At 36.0% G+C, this 27,769-nt stretch overlaps 1 protein-coding gene across 1 annotated transcript in view; it reads right to left on the reverse strand.

Annotated features, from left to right (window-relative positions):
- Positions 1-1,530: 1,530 nt before the first annotated feature.
- The window catches only part of PCLO (piccolo presynaptic cytomatrix protein), a 320,339-nt gene continuing 294,100 nt past the window's right edge, over positions 1,531-27,769 (reverse strand). The window contains exons 24-26 of the mRNA XM_058805751.1: positions 6,307-6,441; positions 5,553-5,698; positions 1,531-1,671 (exon numbers count right to left, since the gene is read on the reverse strand). Coding sequence (XP_058661734.1) covers positions 1,531-1,671; positions 5,553-5,698; positions 6,307-6,441 — 422 coding nt within the window. The remainder of the gene's footprint in view (positions 1,672-5,552; positions 5,699-6,306; positions 6,442-27,769) is intronic.

Raw genomic sequence — 27,769 nt, forward strand, 5'->3', positions numbered from 1 at the left:
TTTGTTAATTTTCTTTTTTTAAGTATGCAAAGGTCATGAGATCATATTTCCAGGGAAACTACTTTTTATTGAAGCTGTGAAATATTAAATGACTTCTGAGTAACATGGGAGTTAGTACCATTGATTCTTGGGTTTTAAAAAACTTGCCATACTTTTAGGAACGAGAGAAAAAGCTCTCCTTTCTTCAAACATGCCACAAGGGAAAATACAGCAGCCAGCCTAAGCCATGGCAGGCAGCAGTATCTTCCCAAGTGAGCAAAGTGCTTGGCTTCAAACCCTTGAAAAAGGGACTTGATGCTTGGAAGTGCTGACACAGACTTAAAAGTTGCAAGTTACCTTCTTATTTATTTCTTTCCTCACCAAGAAGCCATGCTGTTGAGTGGATTATGCTCAGACATTCACCTGAGATAGCAAGAGGATATTTTTCATTCTGATGCAGCAGCATCCAGTCAGGAGCTGCCCTGCTGTCCCTTCCCCTTAGATTCCAAATGTGTCACTAGTGTTGATACAGACCCTGCATTGAGAGGGTCACTGTTGGCATGGTGGGGCTGCTGCTCCCAAGTGCCACAAAATAGCCTAAAATTCATTGTCTTTCTACAGTTTCAGAGCAAGATTGGTTGTGGAAAAATGTGAGGATGGGTTGAAATAACTGCATCAGTCCCAGTGCCTAAGTCCCTTCAATCTCAAACTGATTCAGACCTTCTGACTCAAAGGGTGGGGTGAAACACAGTGTCACTGACATTGAAACAGCATTTTATCTTTCTGATGTAGTGTAGTTTCTAACCTGTCCTTACTCTTTATAACCACATCCCAAATTATAGACCATTTATATCATTTTATTCATCACATTTTAGGACAGTGGTTTATATCCATTGTTAACACACAGAAACAAATGAAACAATCAGATCTGATTCTCCACAGCCTAGTTTTTGAAGGAAAAAAGAAAGAAGGAAAAAAGTTGTGAAAAATAACATTACCACTCTTGCAAACACCTTGCAGTTTGTGTCAAGTGGCGTAATCTCACTACAGCAAATTATCAGAGATCCTAAGGTGCAGAGGAGCAAGTTTTACACTTTCAATAAGTGAGATTTTGGAAAGTCAGTCACCCTAGGTGGTTTTGCATAAAATGATCTCCTTCTGGTTGCACAGAAAACCAGACTGCACTTCCCATCACACTCCTCCAGCTGCAGCCGAGCTCTGCGTCAGCGCCTGCCTCCAGCCTCCTTCATTTCCTTCACACTTCCTCTCTTCACAAAGAGTCCAACAACATGGAGCCCTCTCATCAGTCTTCATTTCAAACAGCCTCACTTTAACTTCTGGGCCCAGATTTTCTTCTCCTTTTGCTGTGTTTTGCAGCAAAAATAAGTGTACTAGCCCTCATTTAAGTGTGCTTTGTAGCCCAGAGACTGCTTTTATTCTACTTTGTAATCTGAAAGACTAGCTAAACACAATGATATCAAACTATATTCTTGAAGTGATTCTGTTTAGAGCAGACTCTGCATGTTTTGTGCCCTAAGCAGACAGCTCTGCTCAGTGTGTTTGTGTGGAGCTGACCAACAGTTTGTGCCAGTTTACTATTCTTTTCCTTAGATCCACTTTGTCAAGCCAGATATAAGCTTCCCCAATCAGTGTCTTTTTCATAAACTTTCCTCCATTGGAGACAAGCAGAATCTGTGAAAATAATAATGATCATCATCATCACCAATGTGCACAGTAACACAATACTAGCAAAACATTAAAGATTCAGGATATCGGGCCGAAATATGCTATGCACAGAAAAGAAACATTGACCATCACTTTTTAGAGTCACCTTTCCCTTCACAGAAAGCCCTGTGAAAATTAAATCTTCTCCTGCTTCTCTTTCCTTATCCTTGGGCATAGCAATTAGAAGATGACAATCTTGAATGTTAATGAGCAATTTGTTCACCTGCTGGTTACCAAAGATGAGCATAAGGTCAAGTTTTAAGTTACAAGATAAAGGTTTGTACAAGTGAAATAGCAGCTCCTGTTAAGTCAGTGGAACTGATGCAGATTGGATGTACAAGGCTTTCTGTGAAATGTCATCCAAGTACATATTTTCCAGCCAAAGAGGCTTGTGCCATGCAAACAATACTTTCCTGAATGGCTTGTCTCATTCTGTGAATCTGTGAATCTATAGGTTCATTATACATGTTTCTAGGAAAATGCATTTGATAATATGTATAATTCATGGCGTGAGTTATAGTTACATATTCAGAAAAAATTTTAGCATTTCTTAATTTCTAAGTAACTAAATTAACCAGAACAATGTGGGGGATTTTTAGGTTTTGTTTTTTGGGGTTTTTTTTAACTTCCTAAGTTTTTCAAAAAGAGAAAGAAATAATGAAGATTTGCATCTCCATGGCAGCATTAGCAGCGGGTTTGTAATATTTAGTTACTGAGCAGACCTCAACAAGCAACAGGCAAGGGAAGTAACTGATTACGGGAGAAGGCTGTCACTCTCCATGTGAACCAGCAAGAGAGAAAAATGAGCATTTTGTTGCATGGTTTCAAAGATCTATGCTAGAAGAAAAATTACAGAACACAAGGGTTTTGTACTGTGCTGAAACCACAAGGCAGTAGAAATGTAACAGGTCTGTAGAAGAACTAGGGTAATCAAGAATTTCACAATTTTCAAAAGGTTTCCATTCTGATTTGGAAAGCAATGTAAAAAATGCAAACTTCACAAATAAATTTTAAAATAAATTTCAAAAGGGAAGTAATTTGCAAAATGTTTTTCTGAGAAGGCTTCCTACTTCCTTGTCCAGTTTTGATATCAATCGGCAACCTGGACAGTGTAGAAACCTAATGGCTACTAGTCAAAAGGTTTGAGAAGGGAAAACTCTTAGGCATTGAACTGTAGGAAATTCCATTCATAAGAAAATGTGTCCTTGAGGAAAATAGGCAGCCTGTTCCACTGCTGATGGCTTTCTAGGTCCCTAGTTTTGGTGTTTGCTGAAGAGGGGACTGCCCAGAAGCTGGAAAGCCAAACCAGAACATCTGTGAAATTTGTTCTTCTGGGTTTTTCTGATTATCCTTGCATAGGACATTATGTATTTCTAATTGCAGTGAGCCAGGAGCCAGAAGCTTAGTGCTTTCCAGAAGGGTCCCAGGTGAGCAGCCAAGGAACAGGGAAATCAGAGAAGCAAGGAAAAAAATGCCAGGGGCTGAGGAAAGTGCCTGTCTGAAAACTGACAAAATGTTTTCCACAGAATGTTTACATTCTGAGAAAATTAACAGTTTTGGGACAGAGAAAATTTTATCCAATTTTTCATTAGTTCTGTCCTTGATCCTTCTCCCGACTCCCCCCAGATGGAACCCTAGGACCTATCTTCTCTAGCTTTTCTGTCTCTCATCCTTTGTTCTGCTGTGTTCCAGGCCTTAGATTCCAGTCTTGTTCTCCTGGATCGGCTAGTCTTAGTTTTTAATCCCCAGGGGTTTTGCTTCTTATTTATTCCCAATACTCTGTACCAGACAATTCAAGTTTTCTTAATTTTTTTTCTTTTTTCTTTTTCCTCAACAGCCTATGGATTCATTTTTATGGCAAATATTCACAATTCTTGCTGTTGATTTTTAGACTGCCATCCCTTGTCTTAATTTCTGCCTCTGGTTGATTCTCATCACTCTTTACATTGTACCTTTCATTATTATCATGTTTGATCTCATCTTACTCCCTCTCTCTGATCCTATTTTCTCCCATCATCTTCCAGTTCCATTTTTGTTCTATAAATTCTGGGTTGTTTAATTCCTCTCTCCCCTAAGTCTCTTTGGACTGTGTCCATCTCTTTGGCCCTAAATGTTCATCACTCAGATTCAGCATTCAAATCATCCAGCTTCATGCTTTGCCATGGGAACAAATAGACTGTTGAGCTTGAAGAGCACATAAAAACAGATGCATTGAGTCAGATTAAAGCTCTCCCCCCCAAAAAAATAAGTGCTTGCAAAAGTGAAGAGGGTAGTGTATAAGGTAGAATATAAGGACAAAGCAGTTAAGTAGTTTCACTCATTCAAAATACCTACTAAGCTCTGTGGACCATCCTGACTCACAGGCAGTAAGTTTGTATTTAAAAGAATTTGATGTCTTTCATCTGTAAATTTCTTCTATAATTTTTTCCAGGTACGTTTTCTCTGAAATTATTTAGTGCTTACAATATATAAAGGTAATACATTTTACAGCTCAAACTCCAATTCTCATGAAGCAGAAACACTTTTTCTTTGTTTTAAACTTTTTCCTTGATAACTTTACAGGATATTTTTATGGCCTTCATTCTCTTAGTTCTGGTATGCAGCATCAGCACATATCATAAAATCATAAAATTTTAGAATATACTGCGTTTAAAGACATCAATCAGGATTGTTGAGTCAAACTCCTGACCCTGTGCAGGGCACCCCAATAATTGCACCATGTGCCTGAGAGTGTTGTCCAAATATTTTTTGAACTCTGTCAGGCTTGGTGCTGTGACCACTTCCCTGGTAACCTGCTCCAGTGCCCAGCCACCCTCTGAGTGAAAAAATTTCTCCTGATGTACAACCTAAACCTCCCTGACTGTTTCAGGCTTTTCCCTTGAGTCCTGCCATGGGTGACAGCAGTGAACAGATCAGTGCCTGTCCTTCTGCTTCCCCTCAGGATCATGTTGAAGAACACAACGAGGTCTCCCCTCATCCCCTCTTGTCTTTATATCACAGAGTTCCAGAGGAAATGTCAAGTCTCATGCTAACTGTTATGGATATGTCACTCATTATCTCTCTCCTTAAAACCTCATGGATTATTTTACCATAGGACTCTCTGAGTTATTCTTTACTGGTCTACCCTATATGGTTTCATCTTCAAACCCCCACTGAAAGCAATTTTTTTATGGGAGCTCTTAAACTTTGGCAAGACTTTATTGATAACTTTATAATTTCCCAGAAAATGTCAATTCTCAGCATCTGAGATGATGACTATTGTGTCAAATTCTAGGTATCACAACTTTTAAAGAGGTTGGAGAAATTAAGGGAATGATAAAATGATTAAGCATTTAGGCAAAAGGACATAGCAAGAAATTTGGTTGACTCAGCCTAGAAAAGTAGAAAGGATAGGTAAGATAACAGCCTTCTTCTGTAAATCCTAACTTTTTTATTAAAAAGAAGGCATATCAGTTTTCCTCTGTACTTTGTGAGGATACTTAAGGATAAGTGAGCTTAGATTAAAAATATGACATATTTGATTTTGATATTGCACTAAAATTTCTAAATACATAGAAAACTATTCTTGGAAGGCATGTATAACTCCCTTCTCTGGGGGATTTTAAGAACAGATCAAGCCTAAACTTTTCAGGCCTGATCTATAAATACCCTTCCTCAGTGTGGTGTGATAGAGTAATCCATCTTTTAATGTCTCCTCTAGCCTGATATTTTCATTATTACATAACTGTGTTAATTTATTTGTAATTTTCCCTTTTCAACAAACAGCTGAGGTAGTAGATTGAGCTCAAAAGCCCATAGCACTGCACAGACAACATCAAAAATTAGGATTTAATAAAATGCAGAATTACCTGAAGAGAATGCCCAGCAGGACTCAAGCTAAATCTAAATGTTTCATTGAACGAAGGCTCTCGGTCATGCCTGCATACCCGGGTTTTCTTCTTAATTACTCTCTTTTGGGTCGAGATATTGACAACATACAGCTTCACATACAGGTCTGGGGAAAAATAGTTCAATGAGTTAAATACAGGAGCTTTTAAATCATCTTTGTTGTTAATGATTTCAGCAGAGGGAAATTTTTTGTGAAAAAATTATATTCTACAAAGTCATAGTCTGTTCTCACTCACATGGTGTAAAATGTGAATCCCACATCACATCCCACTAAATCTAAAGGAATTACTTTGAGTTTATAATACTGTAATTGAAGGGAAAAATACCTTGATATCTTTATCTATCTATGAAAATATCATTATGAATATGAGATTTTTGTTCGCAAAAATACAATCTTCTACTATTTATACCTGCTCTTTTATAACCTAGGGATTTATAATTTTTACGAAGTTAAAAATAGATTAATTTTTAAAAATAAAAAGTAAACTAAAAAGAAGATTAACTTCTGAGAGTTAATTTGCTTCTACAAAATGTTTTTACTTTCATTAAAGTTGGTCATAGGAGAAAATAAGTACTTCAAAAAGAATCCTGTAGCATATGTCATCCTGGCAAAGTAGCAATTTTCTGTTCCATTTTAGTGATGATGTTAAATGACTTAAGATACAACCTACTTAATGTTTTCAAAGTATCATGAAGGTGTTTTCTTAGTGATACCTGGAAGATGATCTGGAGATTTAAATTTGTATGTGATATTCCTGCACTGAAGGATTTCTACTATCAGTTGTTCTCCATCTGTCTTCATTTCCTTCTTTAACGCAATCTTGATTTCACCCATAACTTGTGTTTTACCTGGAAAAGCAGAAAAAGCAACCCTCATTATTGTGAGAGGAAACCAAATGTATCTTTCTAACTTGGAGAGAAGTAATATTTTAGGGTTTTTTTTCCTGTTTTGTTTTGGGGTTTTGTTTGATTTTTGTTTTGTTTTGGTTTTGTTTGCTTAATTAAGTTTTGGTTTTGGTTTGTTTGTGTTTTTTTCCTTATAATTTTTATAGCTATACTTATAGCTCAGTTTTCAGTCAGGAATGTAAGGAAAATGTATAGCTTGTATGAGCAAATGGTGGGCACACACCATACACTTGTATAACTAGATTATATGCTTCAGAATGTATTTGCCTCAGTGGAGCTTTTTTCCCAAGAATAGAAATTTCTCGTTATAAGTCACATAATGGTCACTGCAATTCACCTTTACAGAAACATTTACTACAAGACTCTGAAGTTATTTTGTTTAAAAAAGAAAAAAAGGAAGCAAGAAAAGAAGAAAGAGAACTTTCAATAGAGTGTTAAAAGTAAGATATTCAAAGGCAATGAAATAAGGCTGGTGAAGTCAGCATTTTATTTCACCTTCCTATATACATGGAGCAATATCATTCACACAGTTTCAAGGGAAGGGATTAGAATGACCTTTAAAATTAAAGGTAATTTCTCTGCTTATGTGGGTAGAAATACAGGGCCATTACTTCTACATTTTATGAATTCCTCTCTAAATCAGTTTAGAGATGGAGAGAAGGCACAGAAGGAAATGTAGACAAAGCTCTTTTGCCTTTCCTCTGCCTGTCCTCCCACAAGGCTTTAGAGAAGCCAGGCAGAGAGGAGCAGGGCTGTATCTCCTAAATGTGTAAGGGGTGGGAGCAGAGCATCCCCAGCTCAATCCTCTCCATGCTAACATCATCTCAGAGTGGGGGTTGTGCTTCTAAATCTATTGCCCTGCTACTGAAAATATTATTTCACCTTTCTCTTCACTTTAGACATTAGTTCAAAAGAAATCAAGCCATAAAGCAGCTGGGATTCTTTGTTACATAGCTTCTGGTGCCAGCAGGATTTAACACTTTACTGGACATTCCAGAAGCTTGTGCCAAGATGATGTAAGGTACAAAGCAACTCTGCAGAATATAAACAATTATACATGTGAAGAAGGTTCTCAATTAAAGAGTGTTAAGTTGCCAAGTGGCATGCAAAGATAACTTCTTGTATCACAAATGTATAATTAAATTTGAATAACACCCTCTAAAATGAGAGCTTCTGTTTCACAGATGTAAATGCTATTTTTTTTCTACTTAAAATAGTTTGAGGGATCATGAGTAAAAGTGTAATAAGAAATAATCACAGCTGTCCCCCAACTCCCCTCACAAACTGAAGGTAGAATTTAATTTAGTTACAGTCCCTAATGAATTTGTAATTCAGCTTCAGCTGAACCAGCACTTCTATTATTTCTAAGGTGGGAGAGGACCCTTTATGAGGCAAGTGATTTTTTCACAATATTTAATAATCAAAAAACCATTCCTATAGGTTTGAATATGCAATAATAGCATCTTTTCCTGCTACATGGTTAGGCAAAGATAATGAAGTCTTCATTTTGTGATGCCAACAGAAAAGATCATTTATAGCTGGGATCAAACAAGGAATGGCCAACAATTTCCCTGTAATTGTTCATTATATCCCTGTTCTTAAAATGCCCTTTCCCTGAAAAGATTTGAGTTTCCACTGGGCCCATCTTGGTTAAATTATGGATTTTGAATGATTTGAAAGATATACAAGACAAAATTATAACGCCTTCTTTTCTCTGCAGATAAAATTCTCAAACAATGGATGAAGATGTGACACACCTGAAAGGTATTGCTTGAATCTGAATTTGTGATCAGTATTGGTTTCTGCACTGACTCCCAGAAACATGAGAAAAGGCCCAGCGTGGAAAGTTGCAGGACAAACCTAATATTAGTTTCAGGCAATTTTTAGTGAATCACAGGCTTTTCTGGAAAATGTACTTGGTTTATTTTCTTTATTCCCTCTCCATCCTTTAAGCTCTATTTGCATTAGTTGTTAGGACCTCATCTTGATTGCCTCAGTGCCTCCTTTTTCATTTAGGGTGCATTAAGCTCAAGATGAGATGAGGTGGTTTGGATGCCACTTGTGATGCTGTGAGCCAGAAAAAAAGGATACATTCTTCCAGCAAGTTATATTTAAATAATCCAACACTATTTCTCAGCATCTGGGAATTTTCCATGGACTATTCTATATTGCCAGATAGTCTTTAAGACAAGCAATCCTGCTTCACCATTTAAACATCATTGTGGGGAAAACAATGATCTACAGCTGCAAACACATGAAGCATAATAGCTTTATTGTGCTTCCATAATAATTTTCATTTCTCCCACAGCATGAGTGAAGGAGCCTTAACACCAGGTTTATGAAACATTGCACTAAAACAAACAAACTTTAGAACCCATGAGAGTTTTGTAGACTCAGAAGGGATTCCTATTCCTTCTATTGCTTAGCTTTTTCCCCTTTCTCATTTATAAATTTTCCCTTATCATTTATAAGTTCCATACATCTCCCCTTATGTGGTGTGCAAAAATAGAGCATACGTGCCTTGTTTTGTGGAGTTGAATATTTAAATGAAAATGAGACATGAAGGGAATAGTTAATAGTGAATCATCTTAGAGCTGGTGAGAGTTCACAGTGGGCTGAGCTGGACATGAATGTGTCATGAATGTCATGTTTGGTGTGACAGAAATAAACTTCCTCAGGGTGTCATGGGATTGGATAACCTCAAGGGTTGCATTAGTGGGAATAAAACAAAATATACAGCACCCAATCACAATGTTTTGCCTTCTTATATAAGTTTAGAAAACATAAATCATAAGTGATATGAGAATGGAAATGATTGCAGGTATTTTGATACATTGGATGATGATAAATGCTACAATTCAACCCTGAAAAAGAAATAGCGCATATCATTTTAGGGAAGTACTAATATGGTTTCCCAAAGAAGTGAAAAACAATTTTTAACTTGAGTAGTAACATTTCCCTCAATCAGAATTATTTTCAGATGAAAGAGGTGTAAACCAGGATTAGCACAGTGGTAAGGAACCATATAGTAAAGCACAAAAAAATTATTGTCTAATTTAGCCTAGAAAACAAGGAGGGAAAAAGAGTTGTTCTAGAACCATATGCTAGAGTAAAAATTGAAAGGGATAAGAGATATTTAAGCTGAATTAGTGTGATATTTTACCTGTTTCATATGTATCAAGCACACACTTAGTGATATACCACATGAGGACCACATTCATGAACAGCATCACTGTGTTCACCTTTGCAACTTGCCAACTGTAGGCAACCAATTCTTAAATATATCGATATCTATACAAAGGATCAAAAACATTCATGCCTGGTTTTTTTAATGACTGTACACCTCTTTTTAGGGGACCAGATTTATTAAAAAATTATTACCAATTAAAAGTAGGTTGTCATTAACCAAATTGCTGCAAGGTATTTTAGAAGTCAAGGAGTTTAAATTTGCTGTAGTGATGGCAACACCAAAGCTGTTGTTCTAGTAAAACTGTCACACTCTGCATTGTGAAAGGTTAATTAGTTTTGCTATTAGTTTTAATTGACTGCTGTTGTAAATCACAGGATGTGTCATCTGCACTGCAGTTGTCAATTCCAGAGAATGATAAGTATGGATTGTGCTCCCATTCCTTTCTAATCAAATGCCTGCTGTCAAACAGAATTACCCAAGACAGAAGTAGCTGCCTCCCATCATTCTGTGTTATCAAGGCCAATTCAGCAAAGCATTCAATGAGCAAGTAAATCTCACTGCAGAATGGCAGGAATTTTATTCAGTTCAATTGTCCAAATGTAAAGTTTTGAGATAATTTGCACTTTTATCTTAAAATACGTTGAATGGCTTCCTGATGTTGACTATGTATTTTCACATAGATGGATAATGTATGAGTAGGTTAAACTTGGAAATTTAAATATGAGATGCCTAAATGCTGCTGCTTGATAAACCTCATACTTGAGTAATTTCCTGAGTGGATGCCAGATGGCCAGAAAACAGAATCAGGAAAATACATAAACTGACATTTTGTTTCATAATTGTGTATAAATTGGTATGGGCTCTCCTGTTCCAGAAGAGTGACTGGGGGGTGCTACAGCAGGGAAATTAAATGAAATACAAGGGAAAAAAATTAACAAATATTTCCCAGCATTCATCTTTTCAAATGAGGTTTTTAGATGAAATTATTGTTTATAAAATAGGTAGAAAATGCTCTTCTGGAGCTTCAGGAATCAGACACTTTAAGGTGAAAGATTTTAAATCAGAGGAAGATTTTTCTAAACAGCTCTCAGTGATATTGGCCTACTGAAGAGATGCATAATCTCCTCAGGTCTTTATCTGTTTTGATACACTAAGAGATTAAATTAATGTACCTCTGAGGGCTCTGTATAGTGTTTATTGATAGAAAAAAGGAATTTTTTGGATGTCCTTAACTACTATTTGTCTCATAGGTATTTCATGACTTGGACTTGGATAGTTATCTCTAACATGGTGTAATGAGAAATAATATATTCCAGAATAAAACAAATAAAATACTCCTATGTAGCTGTATTTCTTAAATAAACAAAATCTTGAATTCAGCTATATTTTTGCAATATTGAGAGAGTTAGAACATATAGCAGCATGTCATAAAATCTAAGTAACCTGAGATTCCAATCCATGTCTCAAAATCTTGAATTAAAAATGGACAAAATTACAGCTTTAAAATACGGGACATGATGAAAGACAACAAAATAGATGGGTTCAGCCACAAGACCAATGTTCCTTAGTAGCTTTCTGATCTCAGATTTCATCTCCCTGAGATGGAGTTAATAACATCTCTTAGAGTTGTTTGGGTTCAGTAACTGAGACTGGGTTTCCTGTGAGGAGAGGGACTTTGATCATGTAAATACAGACAGGACTTTGGAGTGTGATCCCAGGGGAGAACACAAAGTCTTAGAAAGGGTGATGAAGACCTTGTCACTTGTCAAGAATGTCTCCACAGTAACCCATGAATCTCGTACAGACATAATTTTCTGTCTAACACACTGATGATTTACCAGGAAACATGTTTCTGCTGGATTTCTTTAACACTATTTTAAGAATCACATGTTCATCCTCCAGCAGACAGCTGTGCTTCAGAAAAACAAGATAACATGATCTTATTGCAATAAATAATTCAGTATTACTGCAAGTAATAGGATATATAGATTAATTTATAGTATATATATTTCAGTATTAGAGCTAAACAACTCCAGCTGAAAATAAATCAAAAATATTCAGTATAATTTTAAACATACATATATCAAGAAGTTAAAATGCCAGACAAAATCTTGCATTCTTTTTTTAAGCAAATCTTTCTCGCTCTCTCTTTCTTTTTTTTTTTACCATCACACAATTTACTTGCAGTACCAGCTGTTTGTATTCATGCCTTTCATCATCTTGCTGGGGCATGAGCTACTGGCAAAGATGCTGAAAAATAATGATTAATAACTTTTATAAACAGCACATCTCAATTTTTACAGGCTTCAAATTTTTTTGTCTTTATGATTATTTTTTAAATTTCCTTCTTTTTGTCTTTTACCTTTTGCACAGATATTTCTTTCTCTATGAAAATTGCCACAGTTTTTTTTTTTCTACAGTGAGAAAAATCAGACATCTAATACAGTTTTAACAACCACTTCCTTCTGTCTCATAGTGCTTTAAATACATGTTGGGATTGCTACCATGGATTTTTCTCAATAAAAATGACGTTGAATATATTCTTAAATTTGTTGCTCCTCTCACAGCTGGATACTCAGTTTGCTCTTCACAGTGCAATCAACAGCTCATGGCACAAACTAAAGCTCAGAGAAAGAGGAACTCCAGCTGCTAAGGGTCCCTAATTTGTGTTCAGATTCTTCTCTAATCTGCCTGTGGAAAGGTTATATGCTGTTACAAAAGAAGGGCTGGGTGTTATTATGACTTATTCTGTCCCTTACCTGGCACAGGCAGGGACACTGTGTGCAGGCAGCCACTCTCCTCTGGGATGGCAAACTCAGATAAACATCTCTGGGAACAGGGATGCTCTGTGGTGGGAGCAGACAGGAACCCAAGGAGCTCCTCTCTTTTCTCCTTCCCCTTCCTTACCTTGCATTGTGCACTGCTGAGGACAGGCTGTATATTATGTATATTATACATTATGCATAATATATATTATATTATATTACATTACATTATGTTATGTTATGTTATGGTAATCTTTTACATAATGTACATTATAATTTAATATATATTATTTATAATATATATTATATTATCTCACTATGAGATGAGCAAAGAAGATCTTTCATTAATGTCTCCCAGTGCTCTCAGATGTGATGCACATGCAATTGTGTAATGGGGGAGAGGAGCAGAACTCAGCAACTTTGCTTGCAGCAAACACAATTTACAATTTTGTGGGCACTGAGGGTGGCTGGATTTGAGGATCAGGCATATGAGCAAGCTGACAGCTTTACATTGTGACTCTCAGACCTAGCAGGCTCACTGCTGAGAGAAATGTAAATATACTTCTGCAGAAATTTAGCCTGCATGCCCCAAATCCTTATTTTAAGTAAAAAAACAAAACAAAAACAAAACCCTGTTGTATGAAATATATTTTGAAAACAGAGAAAATATTTTGCCTGTTGAGATGTGAAATAGTTCCCAGAAAAAAAAAAAAAAGTAAGCTCTGTTCCATTTATTGGTCATTCTATGTGTGCCCCTATTTTGTAGGTTTTATTCGTCATTTTGAAAGATAAAAGCAAAACAAAACAAAACAAAACAAATAAACGAAACCAAAACTCACTTCTGAGATCAACTCACTTCTGATATCAACGTATAGCCAGAAGATACCATATTTGGTAAAAACTCTTGATCTGGAGTAATGTGATGTGTGGGAAAATAACACTGGTACTTCACAATATGCTCAAATATGAAAAATAAAGATGTACCCATCTACTTTCAACCAATTTTATTTCTGTTGTGTGACTTTCTAAAGTGTTGTAGGAAAAGTGAGGTGGTGGGAAGAATACAATGAAGGAATAATGTTAGAGAAGGTGAATCTGATGAAAGAGTTTCTCTAGTACCAGGAGCTGCCCAAGACAGTACCCTAAATGACAGTATAGAGAACCAGAAACTTCTCCACTAAGATTTTTTTCCAATAATCTAGCCAGACTTGTTCCTGTACCATAGAGATATCTGGAATAAATAGAGGGAAAATAATAAGACCTGTAAATATCAAATTTAGGCGATCAGAGATTACTCCACAGGTTGATTTCAACACTGAAGATGAACACAGGATACCTGTGTGCATTTGACTGGTAGTAGCTAGAGAAAGAAAGAAAATGAAGTGAGGGAAGTCAAGATATTTACACAACTCATAGTATATCCTACTAGATTATCTCTTATTTATATGCTCCACTTCTGTGGAAGGGAATTCCTGCGTTCAAAACTGATAATTCTATCTACACGTACCTCAAATACCAGATTTCCCCAAAATTTATCTCTGATTTATAATTACAAACTACTAACAGGGTTAATCATAAGGAAATGTTTATGTCTAAGGATAACTCCCTGAATTTTGTTAGCAGTAGGGATAATACCTTTATAAGCTTTTATTTTTTGGATGGATAAATGCCTTTGGAGGTAATGCCTGAATTTTTAAAAGTGTTAGTGCAGAGGCAAATTATGGCTTTCATTTAGAAAACAGATTTTTAGCCAATGAAACTAGGCTAAAAGTATCAAAATTAAAATATACAGCTCCATAATTTTCCATAACTTCAGAGAAAGCTAAAACTTGAGAGAAAACTAAAATGATGGTTGAAATTATTCTTGTGGTTTTAATTGAACTTCAAAGATAGGTGCAGCCTGAATCTGAAAGGGGAAACTAGGCAACCTCAGAAGGAAAAAGCTCTTCAGCCACCTTTGTTCCCTTTCATCCTCACCATAAATCACTGCCCAAGTCTAAATATCTATTCATAGTCTTCACAATTTTAGCATCTTACATAATGAGACATATCAGAGGCTGCAGATTCAGTTGCATAAAAGATGGCTTGCCACAGCACATCTGAAATTTTGATGATGAAAAGCACACTTTGCCCTGGCTTTTTAATATAAAAAAAAAACTTCATAAGGGAGAAGAAAACTAATGCTGTACATACAGAGCAACCCAAACCTTGATTATTTAAGCTTATTCTACTGCAGCTTTACTAAGGAGAAAATGTGTTTCTAAAGGGAGAAAAAAAATTTCAAACTTCCTGCAAAAGTCTGAATTTGACATAACAACAGTTCAGTTAAGTATTTGCACAATGCTACAATAATCTTTGTGTAACACGGCATAAATATTTTATTAAAGTAGGATGACTGAGTCTGCACCTTTTTCCCATGTCAGTATGAAAACACAAAATGGGTCTCACCTATACAAAAACAGGGAGGATTTTGCTAGATTTGCTTGGGTTCTCAATAAAAAATGATAGATTTTAAGCTACTTTCCCTCTCTCATGATAAAGACATTTTTTATCTTTTCTTAGTTTTGATATGCAAGATTTTGAGAGTTCAACAACATAGTCTGAAATGACAAAATCCCTTCTGAGACAGCCTTCACTTTCTGTGTCAAAATAATGAAAAATTTTACACCTGCTCACTCTGAATATACATATGAAGTTGAATATCACAACAGATTTATTTATTCATTGTGTCAGCTTGATTTTGAGAAATTAGACATTCTGGCTTGAAATGCTAGAAATTCTAGGAAATGGTTTAAAGTCCATTTGTCTTATGTTAAAATACAATGGAAGTACAATAGAAATAATGTGAGCACTTTAAGGGGAGAAAAATGAGTCACGTGGATAGTAGCAAGAGATAATGGAAAATGTCCTTAAAGATATAATGAAGAGGATAAAATAATTAAAAATACAATTCAGAAGTCTTATGTAGCATAAGGAGACGAAAGACTAGATTACCAAGTGGATTTTGCATTTATTGTATTCACTTTTGGGAATCCAAAGAGAGACAAGTAAATTGAACAGAATATTTTGTACTTGGGATGTAAACAAATATTCACCAACCTAATGTTAAAATACATGGAGTGCTTAGAAGATGTTGTAAGAACAATGTATTTCCTAAATAAAACCGGCTAAAACTGAAAACAACCAAAAGAAAATGTTTGCAGGTTGCATTTGCAAAAACTAGTTTTCTGTTAGGAAACCTTCTGACCACTCAGAAGTGGGAAGAATGACATGAAAACAAAGTTTATTTATATCATGTCTGCTGAACTTGTGGGTCAGGCAGAAGCAAAAACAGTCATGTTGCATTTGAATGTAAACCCAAGAATGTGTTGCATAATAGGAATACCTAGGAAATTCCCTATTTGCTTTGGCAGAGGGCTGTTTGAGCAGTGATTTTTCACTCCTTGTAATGTTTTGGACATATAGTCTAATGAAAACAAAAACAACAACAACAACAAAAAAAACTTCAAAGGCTGATGGATAAAATTAGATGCATGTCTTAGGAGAATTGATTTCATTAGAAAAAATAAATAGAAAACTGGTTCAAAGGTAAAATTCTAACTTCAGGAGTAGATGTTACCTAAACATCTAATAATCTAATACAGGCTTAGTTTTACTGGACAGACTGAAGTTTTTAAAAGCAGTAATCAACCTAAAAAAAAAAAAAAAACAAACCACTGTTTTCTGACTAAAAAATGCAAACAATAGTATATTTTGATATTTTCTGTTTGTCCAAAGCTGTCCTATCACAGGGATGCATACAGAGTGAAAAGGACTTGGTGTAAGAAGCACATATGATGTGGCTTCGTTTGGAGAGTGACTCATCGAACATTTACTGCACAGACAATAAGCACTGAGCCTGCACTGTTAGTGCAGTGGAACAAGCTGTTTCATTTCACAGCTTGGCCAAGTCATTTATAGCCCACAAAAAAATTACTTAACACATGGTGGCATACGTAACTTAATAAGGCTTTCTTTGGGAAGGAGGTGGAAGATGGCATTTGTATACACAAATACATCCATACACATACCAAACCTAACACAATATGTTAGCACTCTTTTGTGCTATAAACCTAGTAGGCACACTATCATGATAGCTGGAGATGAAAATTTTTGGTAAGAACAAGCCTGTTCACTCCTCACATCATGATTTCCAGATTCCCCCTCAGATTTATACTGCAGCTCTGAGGCACTTTCAGTGAAATATGCTGAAAGTCTTGCTCATACCTCCCTGGAGCTACACACTGGAGAGCACAGCCGTGTGTGCTGCACAGCTTGGGCACCAGAGCAAAAGCTTCTGCACTGACTGCTCATGTGGAAGACAGGTATGCTCTTATATTAATAGATTTCCTTTTGCATACTTACATTTCCTGGTGCAGTGGTAGCAGCTCGCTGTTGAGATGCTCTTTGTTTTGCATTAAATAAAAATGATTACTGAAATTATTGTTACTAATAGGACTACTAAGTGTAAGAGATGTTGCCTATTCTGTGTGACAGTAAGAGCTGTGATAATTCTAACAAAGCTCATTGTGACTAACATAGGAAAGAAAACCAAATCTGTCTTCCAGGACCATCAGAGCATTTTGGGGCTGGCTGTAGAGAACCTAGGAAATTTTAGCATAAGAATGAATGCTTGTAATCTCTACTGGGATTCTACTACCTGCATAATCTGCCCAACAGAGCAATGGAAGATGATCCTTTCCATTAATCAGGATTAATATGGAATCAGCTCAGTCAAAACTAAATAAAAACACTTGTTAATCCAAATTTTGCTCAGGAGGGAAGAGCAGAAATGGTCTGCAGAGCATTCTATAGTATTATTCAGAGTTCTATAGTCTGTGGAGGACTGATGCTTGAAAACATATCTTACAATAATATGGGCATAGTTCCTAAAGTTGCCAGTCTGGAGAAATATCAATTTACCTTTTGGCTCTTGCCTGGAGTTTTCTATTAAATGCCTTTTATTTTTTCTTTTGAGTTTTTAACCTTGCACCAGAAATCTTTACAGACTAATGTACCTGCATTTTGTTTGAATGCATACTTTACATTTTCCCTCTCATTCAGCACTCAGCAGTGCCATTATTCTTTATTTCATGCAATGCTGGTTCCCTCAAGCTGCTCTAACAGGCATCCTAAAGTTGCCATTTCATTGCACTGTTGAACTGATGTGTATGGCTAAACTCCACAGAGATATGTTTGAATAAAAAATATTATATAAAAACCTAGAGCAGAAGGAAAAGTACAGGAACAGTACAGCACTCGTGCAAATCCACTCAGATTTGTGATGAAGACTGAAATGATGGAAAGAAAATGAGAAAGGGAAAATGTGTTTCTATTAAGAGTGTTCATGAATTGGAAAGAAACCAGTTAACAGTTAATTCCAGCTAACTGGAATTATATGTAATGTAAAAAGCAATGGCAAAAGTCAACATTTTAAGTCCACATTCCAGGTGGCAAAATGATGTTACAGAAGAGGTCACAATATTCTGTAGAGGTGAAAATGCCACAAATGTTTCCGAGTTTCTGAACTTCCATGGGAAATGGGAGAGACAGTCAAAGTCCTCTCACAAATAAAGGTGACCTGGGAATCATGGATTTTAGTAAAATAAAAGGGCCTGATATTCAGGCATGGGAGGATCTGATAGATTTGTAGCAGAGATGATTTACAGTGCAAGACTGAAAATTTTCAATATGATCATCTAAAATATTTTTTCAGGACGTTTTAGAGGAAAAAAAAAGTGAGAGACTGATTTCTCTCAGATGCTGTGACCTTTCTCTGGCACCACACAGAAAAGAGGCAATCCCATCTTGGAATCTGAGGGTGTCCCAAATGACAGGGTTTGAGGTTATGATTTCTTGGCCTTCTCCTGGATTTTATATCAATTCCACCTGCAACTGGAAAACTTTACTGATGAAAGTTTTCTCAAAATGATGTGCACCAGAAAAGGTGAATAAGAAAACTCACATAGGTTGGTGTTTATATCTGTCTGGCTTAGAAACTCTCTCCATTTTCTGAAGTCACTGAAGCATACACCATCTATCTGTAGATAAAAAGAAACTCAACTATTTTGTAACTAATTGAAAATCCTTTTCTGCTCTGGGCAGTATGCATTCAGTGGAACTTTGATAATTAGCTGAATCTTTGCAAAAATTAATACAAAAGAGGATCTCATAGTGACTAATTCTCTGACATCTGTAGATTTACTTTCTGGCAACTGAAAAAGCTGTCTCTTGTTTTGAGAGTTAATACTTCACAGAATTTATGCACTGAGGCCAACTCTCATGATTTTGTCAAGAATCTATGAGATTTAATACTTCCATTTGAAGATGACTGTTGAAGTCTTGCTCATAATTTACATTTAAAAATTAAAGCTGTGCATATGGGAATTGAAAGTAAGGTTTTGCAAGACTTCACAAACAGAAAGTGCAGCATAGATTCTTTGCATGTTATTAAAAATATGTATGGTGAGTTTTGAAAAGTAAAATACCTGGGACATGGAAAAGAACCCAAGCTATTACTGTTATGTATTCATTATTAATTTGTAATAAAGTACAGCATTGCCTTTGCAATCATCATCCATGAATATGATGCCAATACCTGAAGAAATTGCACAGACTGTCTTTACAATTTCAGGGAATATAGAACAGAAAATAAGGAGTGTGGGGGGGAGGTTAAACTAAAACCAAAGACAGATTTAGAAAACCAGAACATATATTTTCCTGGATTTTTAACTTATTCAGAAAGATTTTCATACTGTAAGAGAGAAAATTGAATAAAAATCTGATATACAGGTTTATTAAACCTCCAGTTTAGGTGTACATGAACTGAAGAAAGATACTTTCCTCCCAAGAGCCACCGCAAAAGGAGTCTTGATGAAGTAAAGAATATTTAAAAACTCTAGAGCATTGCCTTTTTAGATACCCTAAAGAGACACAAGATGACTACTGAATATCTGCTTGGAATTGGCTCAAACCCAAGAAAATGCACTGTCCCTCAGGGTAATATTCATGAAGAATGATTTGCCAAGCTGGTGCCTGCCCATGGTTAGATACCACACCAGCTGGACACAGCACCACCAGAGAGAACCTTGCAAAGAACAGTAAAGCACCAGATCAAACTCCTCCTTCCTCATCACATAGAAAAACCAGTGTCAGGTTGCAATTTCAGTGCTATTTGTGAGAAATCTTATGCCCAACAAATTTTTTCTGCATCTGTCACAAAAAACAGTCTGTGATGTATATTTTCTCACAGAATATAAGTCTCTTAATTCTAGGTCAGAAAAAATATTATGAGCTGCATAAAATCTCAGAAATAATTTTAACCGATTAAAGGACATGCAAAATATTAAATGATTGAGTAGTGAGGAAAAAAAAAATTAAATACTGATTCAGTAGTTCTCATTAGGATTTGACAGTATTAATGACTTGAACAGATTTTTACTGAGTTCCCAACGAAAGTAAGAAATCACTGAGTACATAAGCATAAAAATAAAGGCAGAAATATTTAAATATACAAATATTGAGGTAGCAATATAGATTAGCTCAGGATCATTAATAAAATCACTAAAAATCAATTCAGATTATGATCTAATGTAAGTAGGAAATATTTTGCTAAAATCTATGAGCCAATTTTCTCAAATTCAAAGTATGATATCTAGATTCATAATGTAAAATTGACCTGTTTTTTCTTCCCTGAGAGCAGGATCAAGTTGTCCATCTGATTTGGAAAATATGACATGTTCATACTCATATGAATTTAAATGGATTTATTGATTCGTGGTAGTGCTAATTATTTCTCTGTTGTGATTATCATTGTGAAATACAGGATTTCATGGCCAAAGAAGCTGAAGACTATGTTTTATCATTGAAGTTATTTTATCTTTATTTGTTTTATCTTTGATGCCCAATTTTACCCTCTCCTTACTACATGTACCACAAGTGTTCCCTTGCATGAGGTTTCAGAAGCAAAACTTTGTGGATCCCTTGCTGAACCACAAGTCTCTGAGTGCTGTTGGACTCACGTTCCACTCAGTGTTGAAGTCACAAGGTCTCTCTGTTGGTATCTCTTCCAAAGAAAGAGAAGCTTTATTTACCAGAGAAGCTTTATTTACCAGCCTAACCTACACATTTTACCATCTTCATGTCTGAAATTTGAGTGTATGTATACGTTGTAATTAAGGCGAGCACCAATTTAACTTCTCTGGACATTTTCATTCCTCCTTCCCAACATAGTCTGGCTGCAGGAAAGAATGCAGACTTTTAAGTCCATGGTTCTGATCAAGGACCACCATACTGATGTGGGAGACTGCAAACTTGCTACTGAAATGGCTCACAAGACATCTAATTTATCCTGTGCAAAGCACTCAACTTCCAATTTCAAAATAAAATCCATACAATACCATTCAGTAGCACAACATAAACAACCTCTACATTAAACAGAGCTTAGCCTGAGATGTCCATCATACTGTAAGCTAATAGTCACAATTTCCAGTAAAAAAATCAAAATTTCTGTCTCAGACCTTTTGTGATAAATACTTTCAACAGCTTGCACTACTTCTTCTTTGTAAAATTTTTGGGTTTATCCCTTAATAATAATAATGCTAGTGGTATTTACCAAACCCCTAAAATTGAGAAAGGATAGTGAGACTACTATTATAGTAGATAGTGAGACCAGTATTATATATTTAGAATCATTATTTTCACAGAAATATAAGTAATTGTAAGCAGTACTTCCAATCAGAAAGGTGAGACAACTACAGTTAAAGAGAGTAATGACAACTAAATATACATTGGTAATCTTCATTACTTTTGTAAACTATCTCAGAGAAGCATATAGAGGCAACAAGATAACGAGCTTTCAATTCATGCTGAATTTACTGCCTTTTTCCATGTGACATATAGGCTCCAGCAAAGGAGTATTTTTTTTTATCAAAAATGTTTCAAGAAACATAAGGCAAGTCTGCTACCCCACTGAGTACTGTGCTTTCTGATTTTGAAAGCTGTTTGTTATGCTTTGAAAACAGGCACTAGTAAAGGCAGAATTAAATCCTCTGCTGTCAAATGACAAACTGGTGCAATTTTTTTTGGCATTGACCAAAAAAAAAAAAAAACCAAAATTACTGAGTTTTCCTAAGTCATTTACCATAAAACCATCATCCTTTCAGAAAAAGAATGTGCAAAATAAACAACCTGGCTTGGATTTTTTTTTCTGTTATTTAGCAATTTTGTTTTTTTTAATGACCCCTTATTTACAAAGCCTCTGATCAGATATTCCAGGTCTTGTTGTCATTAGGGAAAGAAAAGAATACATTAATTGTAGGCAGTTGCAGCAAGGAACATCAAGCAATTACCCGGGAGGAATTCAACCAGCTCAGTGGTTATGAAAAACACTGTGGAGTTTTTAATAAACAGTTGAAGCAGATTGCTGCTTTAAACTCTTTCTGATGAGATGTTCCCCTAAAGAAAATTACGCCATCCTCAGCACCAGTCTAGCTGAAAAGATTGTTACCTGTAACTAATCACCAAGGCTTAAAAAGCCGTGAGCAGGCGCTGGTGGTGAAGGAGCTCTCTCCAAATTCCTGCTCATTGCTTCCCACACAGCGTCCCTGACTTTGTCTCCTGTAGCCATAGCGTTTGTGCAGCTGCCTAATGAGCTCCTTGGCAGAAAGGATCCTGTCCCCTGTAACCTCACCCCCTCGCCGCCCCACCCCAGTGTCTGCATTTTGGGTTAGTCACCCAGCCTGAATCAGTACAAGCCTTATGTCATCAGAAAAGGAGAGATGAGGTTCAGGGAAAGGAAAAATGGCATTTCACAGACATAATGCTGGTTTAAAGCGTGGTTTATGAACGAATTGTAAACTGATAGAATGATTCACAGAGCAAAGGACTGCTGGAGCACTCCAGTCCAACCTCACAATCACCGGGTTAACTTCCACATTAGATGAGGCTTCTGTAGACTTTTGTAGAGAAAAACTTTATTTTATGTGCTTTTATTGGGTTTGTTGGTTTAGCTTGCTTTTTATTTTCCCTTTATTCAGTTAGAATTTCCTTTTCTTCAGCTTGTGAATGTTATCTATTTCCTATTTCTGACTGCTGAGCTCTGAGAAGAGTCGGGCTTCATCTTCTTCATACTAACCAGCACCCAGTGGAGGGGAAGAATCCTTTCCTATGACCTGCTCCCTGCATATTTAATTTTAAAGCCCTGTTTGCAAGTAATAATTATCACAAAGACATTTTCTAAATTAATATTGTTTCAAGAAAAATTGTTGCTTTCATTTTACAAATGACCTTCTTGGAAAAAAATCTGATTTGAAGAGTGTTTTAATCTCTGTTTGGAGCAAAACAGAGTGGACACTGCACATTTTGCTATGAAACCATGAAAAAAATCTATTGCTTTGTGGGGAAAAGACATTGTCTCCAATGCCAGGACTTTCAGCATTTTAAAAATTGCTTTGGGCACCAATAGCATATTTTCAGTTTTGCTCATTTTAAAGAAGTCTAAAGAATATTGAATCTGTTTTGTGGTCCTTGCATTATTTCCCAACTGTTTGAAAACAAAAATCTCTTTTTATAGCCCATCTATTTTACTGTCAGCAATAAAGAAAATTTGCCTCAGGAAAAGAGCTTTAAATATAGCTGTGGTGCTATCAACAAGTTAGCACTTCTACATGAAAGCAAGTCCAGTTCATTCCAGAGTTTTGCTGCAGGAGATAGAAATCAGCAGTGCCATAGCATGAATGCAAGCTGAGTTCTTCATTGCTCCTTTTTGCTGGAGGGAGCTGGAGAGCTCAGATGCATTGGACCACCTTTCTGTCTGATAATGTATGGCTGGGTGTGCTCCATATAAGTTGAAGGTTGGTGGTGAATCCCAAAGCTTTTTAATGCTGGGAATGAGTGTTCATGAAGTGTGCTGGACTCAGCTGAATGTGGAGTTTATCTAAAGAAAGCTTAGTTCTAAGAAGTGAGCAGGTTGGCTTTTCTCTTTGGCCCAACTGTTAGCCTAAAATCAAAAGAAGGAATGTAACAGCCTGGGAACACCTCAGAGCTTAAGGACACTTCAGTCCCTTGTTACTCTTCACTACAAAGAAATTTATCCTTTTCTTCACTCTTGTTTTGACAGACATAAGCCAGATTTCCTCATGGGCTGCCCACTCCCCAAAATTTCAGTCTGTGCTTCCAAACAGGCCCATGGTGTGCAACATTAAAATTATTGTATGACCTCTGACAAGTTCCCACATCACCTTTGTTCCCTATTTTCCAGTTTCATCTTTGTTCCTCTAGGATTTCCCAGCGTTTATTAACTTCCACCTTTCCAGCTGGTGAAGGATCCTTTTCTTCCTTCCATTAACCAAGAGTGAGTTAAAAGTCTAAATACTAAATACAGTGGGTTTTAAGCTCTGAAGAAATCACTGGAGCATTTGAAAGTAAACTTTCCTGAACTGTTGATATTATTTCCATGCCTCTCCTAAGGCCTAATTCTAAAATTATATGATGTATATATAGTTCAAATCTGAGATAGATTGAACTGTCAGTGATGATAAATGTTAGTGACACTGTCTAAAAAAAAAAGAGGAAGTTACTTATTCTATGTGTTGTGTTCTAATATAATCTACTTGTGTTTTCTGTTGTGATTTTTGCCTTGAGATTGTAACAGATTTTAGCTCTGTCTGCTGTGATTCTTGGTGAGCTGCAGGGAAGTGAGCAGGGACAGACCCCTTATCTCCACAGAGGTACAGGACTCAGAGAAGAGCTCATCTGATCTCTTTAGGCACCCAGAGCTTCTTGCCAGACTTGTCAGAGGTCAACAAGGGAATCTGCTGTCTGCTAATGTCTTTTGTGGGTGAAATTCTTTCAGCAAATACAACCAACTCCTCTGAGAGACAAAAAAAATCTAGGAGGCATTCAGTAACCGTAGATCTACAGAACTCCAGATACAGTGAATCAGGAATGTTCCCACTTCTTTCTAATGAGTTTTGTGTTAATAAATGAATCTATGGAAGAATTCTATAGGATATAATCTCTACAGTGCTGGGTTCATTTTTTAAAAATTTTTTCTAGGGAGATTTGAAAGGTGGAAAGAAAAGAGGACTAGTGTGGGGTTTTCCTCAAGAGGAGCCAAAAGAGAAAATTATTGCGAAATTGATCACTAATCCTGGCAAAATTCCTTTTGCCTTGTTAAAAAACCAACCAACCAACCAACCAACCAACCAACCAACCAACCAACCAACCATCACAAACAAACAAACAAACCCCAACCAATCAATAGAATAAATAAATAAACAAAACCAAAACCAAACAAAAGCAGCCCCATCAGACTGGTTAGAAATACTGAATTCTAAGAACTGAAAATAACAAATTATATAAATGCAATTAAATAAAATTAGTACTTGTTATCTACAGATGCACAAAATTGGTAGATTTTTGACCTGATTCAGTTTTCATCCTTGTTCTCTATAACAATTATATGTCTATGATTTCAAAGTGGTTATGTTGTATCTGAGTAAATTGTTAACCCAAAACTTCTCCCCTATTCTATTTTTCATGCCCTAATTAGAGCCTTTTCTAACAAATAAAACAAAAAAAAAAAAAAAAAAACAAAAAAAAACACCAACAAATTGACACCATCTCGTGGTTCTTGTTAATTCAAGATTAGTATGGAACTTAACACCCCAAATGGTAATTGCACTTAGTGTTGAGCACAGCACTCATTTTAGAACTTCAGACCAAATCAAAATAGCATTTTTTTAAAATAAAGTTAAATGTGCTTAAATGTTACTTCTTGATGGATTTAGAGTAATGTTTTACAGTGACTGCCACCTAACATCTGTTGGACATTAGGTAATCCTGCTGCTAGGATTCATCTGTCTGAGCGTCACTGTCTTCATATGAGGGCTTGTTCATCTAGAATGCAGTTGGTTTTACTTGCAAATAGAGTTCTAAAATAGGTCAGATTGATTGTACCTTCAGATTGGTTATTTCATTCCACTGATTATCATTTTTTTATTTAATTGGCTGAACATCCCGTAAACCCCATGATGAAATTTCTCATTGTATTACCTATTTCAGAGGTACCAGCTGTAAAAAAATATTGAAATAGGGCTTTTTATAAATAGTAGACAAAACTCCAAGTTTTGAATTAGGTAATTAACATAGAAACAGAATAAGAGACTGAAATAAAACTTTTCTATTCAGCGAAACACCCAAACTACTTAAGCAGGTCCTGCTTGCAAAATATTAAATATCAGATCATAATTTTCCTTATCCATTATATAAGATTCTAAAGAAATTTCCAGTGAAATCACTAATCATCAAATTATTGTAAATGTTTATAATAAGGAAGACCATTACAATTGATAGGTAAAAGTCAATTGTAAAACTGAATATTAATATGATTTGTTGCCTTTTTATATCAGAGCCACTATGCAACACAGGTCTAATCTTTTTTTGTTATCCACTGCAGTTAAAAACAGTGATGTTCATTCTCCAGATTACAAAAGCTAATGAAACAAAAGCAGTATTTTGAATAATGATGAATACCACAGACAGAGATGAAGCATTTCATTTAGAACCCAGGTTTGTTTTTTATTTCCAAAGAGGTAGGTAAAAAATATTATGTTATATATGTGTCCATATGTATGTATATATCTATGTGAGATTCAATAACTCATATATGTGTACATATATGTATATATACCTGCATGTGGTGGTGACTGCATTTCTATTTAATATTTCTCTCTCCTCTCTCTGCCCTCCCTACCACACATCTATTCTTTAATAAAATCCATGTTCCTGACATTGCCATATGGTCTCATTTGCACCTTAATTTGGGCAGAAGCATCTTTTGATGAGATTCTAACCCATGTGTATGAATATATGGCCCTTTGTTCAAATGTAAGCATATGAATCTACCTTGCCTCAGCACAAAGTATTTGCTTGTTGAACCAATCAATTATAGATATTTGGGCTCAAATTTAAGTTTATGAAGTTAGAGTTATGAAAGTTAATTTCAAATTGCTGATAATGGTTTTGATCCTATAATGTAGCATTATACAAATTTTCCATTTGAAATGGTTCGTAGATCCTACCTTCCCTTTCACAATTTACTGCAATAAAAAAGGAAAAAAAAAGACACAAAAATGCCATTAGTGTCAGTACAGAAACCAACTAGAGGAGCAAAAAAAAAAAAGCCAACTAGAGGAGCAAAAAAAAAAAAAGGTTTGGACATTTCTGTGAAGACAAGACAGGCTATCTGACTTCCAAAAAGTTTGTGTCACAAAGGATTCCTTACATTTATGTAAGCAACTTTCTGAAATATAGTTCTGCTTATTTAAAGTAAATACATTACAGTGAATCAGCCCTGTGATAACCTGGGGAGCTGAAGAGCACCTATACATTTGGACAAAAATGTTTCTACTCTAACTAACAGAGTAAAAGCTGATGAATCTTAGCTCAGGTTTCCTCAATGGACAGACTTCCCACCTTCAGTAATCATTTGCAGAACTTTAGTTGCTAAGTCATCTAAATGCTTCAAATTTTTTTTTTTTTTTTGCATTCTCCAGCAGCACTCCTGTATTTTTCACATACTTGAAAAATTCTCATTGTGATCCCTCTTCTTTCATGCAACTATTAGGCTGCTGAAATTTCCATGACTTTCATGAAGTGCACCCCAACCTAAACTGTTAAACATTATTAATTTAGGCCACTACATCTATTTGGCTGTTAATGTCATCTATGTGTGTAGTGATCATGTATAAATTTTATCTAATTCATACAGAAGTGAAGCAATGTTTCCTGCACAATGCAATGAAATATATTAATTTGTTTCAGAATTTATTGCAGAACTCAAATGGGGCAATACCGAATTCCAGCAGTAAAGCTTCCCTTAATTCACTGAAGGCAGCCTCTCCTGTCACAAGCATCACTTGAATTCCAAAACCTGTCTGGATAGGTGAGGGGAGAGCAGTGGAACGTTGCTCACCAGACTTCAGTAAGGTGTTTGATGCTATCTCCCATGATATCCTCATAGACAAAGTCATTAAGTGAAGGCTGGACAAAGGGATGGTGAGATGGATGGAGAACTGGCTGAACAGCAGAGCTTAGGGGGCTTTTGATCAGTGGCACAGAGACCTGGATGAAAACCTGCAACAAGTGGTATCCCACAAGGGTTTTGATACTGGGTCCAATCTTGTTCAACTTATAACTTAGATGAAAGGGTAGATACTTCCAGCAGGTTGGCTGATGTCACAAGGCTGGGAGGAGTGGCCAGTACCCCAGAGGG

The sequence above is a fragment of the Ammospiza caudacuta genome, chromosome 5, assembly GCF_027887145.1.
Source record: "Ammospiza caudacuta isolate bAmmCau1 chromosome 5, bAmmCau1.pri, whole genome shotgun sequence".
In the NCBI taxonomy this organism is placed as follows: domain Eukaryota; kingdom Metazoa; phylum Chordata; class Aves; order Passeriformes; family Passerellidae; genus Ammospiza; species Ammospiza caudacuta.